The sequence below is a fragment of the Terrapene carolina genome, unplaced genomic scaffold, assembly GCF_002925995.2.
Source record: "Terrapene carolina triunguis isolate 2854851 unplaced genomic scaffold, T_m_triunguis-2.0 Scaffold68, whole genome shotgun sequence".
Taxonomy (NCBI): domain Eukaryota; kingdom Metazoa; phylum Chordata; order Testudines; family Emydidae; genus Terrapene; species Terrapene triunguis.
Window position 1 is genome coordinate 72,512,393 of NW_020664419.1, and position 3,742 is coordinate 72,516,134.

Consider the following 3,742-nt stretch of genomic DNA (forward strand, 5'->3'; position numbering starts at 1 on the left):
GTGTGTGTGTGTGTGTGTGTGTGTGTGTGTGTGTGTGTGTGTGTGTGTGCGCGCGCGCGCATGTGTAAATATATTATATATAAAAAACAAACAAACAAACCACACACACTACTAATATAAGACCCATGATACTTAGGGCTTGTCTTCACTACCGGGGAGATAGATGATTCTGCAATTGATGCAACGGGGGTCAATTTAGCAGGTCTAGTGAAGTTCCGCTAAATCGACGCCAGAGCTCTCTCCGGTTGACTCCATACTCCAACTCCCCAAGAAGAGTAAGGTAAGTCGACAGGAGAGCCTCTCCCATTGACACAGCACAGTGAAGACACCACGGTAAGTCAACCTAAGCTACGTCGACTCCGGTTACGTTATTCATATAGCTGGAATAGTGTAACTTAGGTCAACTTACCCCGGTAGTTTAGTCAAAACCTTAGGCTCTAAAACCACTGTAGTTTAAGCCCCATTATACGTAGCTCCCCATGCCATTCCCAGTGCCGAGCTGTCAATAATGCAGCATACCTAAAAGGGCACCGTCAACTTGTAATAGTCTAATTTTTTAAAAAAAGAGTTAAAGTAGTTTAAGGTACGACACCTATCTCCAAGTCCTGCTCCCCATTTTTGTGGTTTTATAGAGATGACTTGTGTGTGAAACACCCACACAAACTGACCATACAGGGGAGAGAATACACAAGTAAGCAAACTGGAAAAAATAGAAAAAAATTCCCTTCTAGTCTTTGTATTACTCCCAGGCCTAAATTCCACTCACCACATGGGCACAATCATCTGCCGCATGACTCCACCTAGTCCTTAGGTGCTAGCTCTTGTAACAGAGGTAGGTAACAAAATTCATATAGGAGTGAAGTTTTTTAAATTAAGCATCCTTTTAAGATGAGCTATCATGGGAAAACAGTGTGAATGCTCATATTGCATGCAAATTTATTGCTCTTTATGTTTATGCTTTAATTCAGTTTTAAGCCATATATTGTTAAATTGGAAGAGCGAACAGATTTATTCCATGTGAAAATATGACAATTCATAAAATTGGTGGTGATCTTCTTTCAAAATAGTTTGTTCTTTATTTAGCTAACCCTCATAATCGGTTCTGTTATTTAAAGATACTTTTACAACATTTGAGGAAACAAAGCAGAATGTTCTTCAAACAGAAACTATTATCCTGAATAAACATTTAAATATTTTGGAATTAAGCTGAAGGGGACTGTGGTGAAGCATTAAGTTTTTGAGAAGGACCACAGAAAACAAACTGAGGAGTTAGGAGAATACACTATGTGCCTGATGGATATGAACTGCCCAAACAGGATAAGGACATCTGAGATGTGCTGGCATTAAATGCAAGCAACATCACACTGAAGTCTAGAAACTGAAGTCTTTAATGCAACCCTTAACAATGATCTTGCAACCATTTCACCATATCAGAGCAACAATTTGGACTGAAGGGAAGTTCTAGATGATAGGGCTTGTTAAGGGATATTTACTGCCTTTTACTGCTGAACACTTAAGAGCTATGGACCAGATCCTCAGCTGCTGGAAATCAGCATAGTTCCAGTCAATGAATTACACCAATGGAGCTGCACCAGAGGAAACCAGTCAAGGATAAGGCCTTATATCTATACTTAGCTGAACATTGCACTCATGTGATTAACAGTTAAATCATTTTTATGTTTAATTGAATTCAATTCTAATAAGTAGGTGCCAGCCTGACAACCCTGAAGAATGAAGTCCTATTGAACACAAACTGGTACAAAAGGATCCTACATGATCACTCTTCCCTAGTCTGCTTCAGTTGTGACTTGGACCAAATCTAAGGGTGAAGAGGGAATCCTTATTGAACTATCTGCTAAGCCTGCTAACAAAAGCATCTAATGTAAAGGTGGTTTTTTTAATTATGTGAACAGGGATATTGTAGAAACTGGGCCAATACCAACAATTTATTTCAGATAGGCCAAACATCCTTCAGTTCTAAACCCTTTTGGTCACCAATCTGGTTCACCATTCTGGTCTCAGTTATTCAAAAGGTATCAAAATATTGACTTTAATCTCTCCTTAAAATTTAGGTGTCCTTACTGCCTTCCATTGTTTAATATTTTAAGAAGAGTTTTTTTAAAAAGTCACTTACCAGTTTTGTAATGTCATTCACATCATCTGTCACTGGATTCCCACAGGGACTTTGGGCTTTGACAAGAGGATTAAGTAGGAGCAGTTGAAGATAAAAGCAAGTGATAATCCAAGTCTATATAAAAAGAGAATATTTATCTGATAAACATCTTCAAAATCATACCGAATACAGACAGTAACATGTGAAAAACAAGATGATTTCAAAACATTGCTTTGGCTATAAAGATGGGAAGAAAAGACTACTTGCCTCATTGTTCATACTTTAAAAAAAAAAAAAAAACAAGGATGACAGTAGCTCTTTATGGTAGTACAGTGGCTTTCGTGCTTCAAGAACACACACGAACAAAAACTTTGATTGTGATAGTCAACAGTTTAACACAATTAGCAGCATAATCAGGTTATTGCTGACTAGTCAGATCTTTTCATTAAATTTCATCCCGGATCATTAAAATGTACAGTATATTCCATTCCAACAGATACATTCCAGTAATAACTAGCCATAGAACTGAAATCTCTGGAAAACAACACTCCTTATGGAAGTCAAAATGCAGCAAAACATAATACACCTTCAAATATATTCAATAATTACATATATGTTCATCTAAAGTGCAGAAAATATGGATAATACTAACCAGTTTAAAAAAGGAAAAAACTATGAACACGTTAACTGAGAAGTTAGCATTTAGCATGGAAAAATAGACAAAAATTATTGCTCTAAGTGCCATAAACCGATTTTTGTGCAACAGGATCTTGAACAGATTCTTGTGTGATAAAATCAAGTGTTTTGGCAATAGCGGCTTTCATACGTGAAGATTAGTTGCAACATCTTCAACAGGCCAGTAAACAACCTGGATACTAAACCTAGTATAGAGTCAGCCAGAGTTTACTTTATTCGCCGTCCACATGGCAGGGGTCATATGAAATACACTTAAATGATTAGAATTTTTCCAGGAAGGATACACTTAGAAAGTACTAATGGGAAAATTGTTTCTTAGCCATCAGATCTTTCTTTTGCACAGCTTGATTCTCCAGGCAAACTTATTCAACATTTATATGCAGCTGCTAGGAGGAATGGTTGGACTTCATGGACTCAAATAACACTGATAATGCCAGTACCATTCAAATAACTGTCTGCAATCTGCAGATGGATGAGGAGGGGCAGATTGATGTTAAACCCTAGCAAGACAAAAGGTGACAGACTGGCAGAAGGAAACACTCTGAAAAGCTTACATCCATGGTATAGACTCCACTAGTTGGAGACACAATCATACCACATCAAGTCAACATGCAGCACAGGAGTACTTCTGGACCCCTCACCAACACTGAGCTCTCATGCAGCAGTGTCCATACAATACTCTATCCTCTCCAGTTGGCTAGAAGTCTGTCACAGCAAGGCAGAGGATGACCTGGCTTCAGTAGTACATGTCTTTGTTCCCTCCCATCTGTAATACATCAATGCAGTATACCTAGTGTGACAAAGTTCCTCCTCTATCTTGGTGGGTCCTGCGCTTATTGGCGGATTTTTCTTGCCAGAGATTCACCATGTGGGTTGGGAAACAGCCCAGAGACCTTCCCCTCTGGAAGAACCCACAGTCCAGGTCAATTGGGA

General features: G+C 38.6%; 1 protein-coding gene across 1 annotated transcript in view; it reads right to left on the reverse strand.

Moving 5' to 3' along the window:
• Nucleotides 1–3,742, reverse strand: part of KITLG (KIT ligand) — a 98,962-nt gene that overhangs the window by 46,738 nt on the left and 48,482 nt on the right. The window contains exon 2 of the mRNA XM_026648831.2: nt 2,135–2,248. Within this exon, the coding sequence (XP_026504616.1) occupies nt 2,135–2,248 (114 nt within the window). The remainder of the gene's footprint in view (nt 1–2,134; nt 2,249–3,742) is intronic.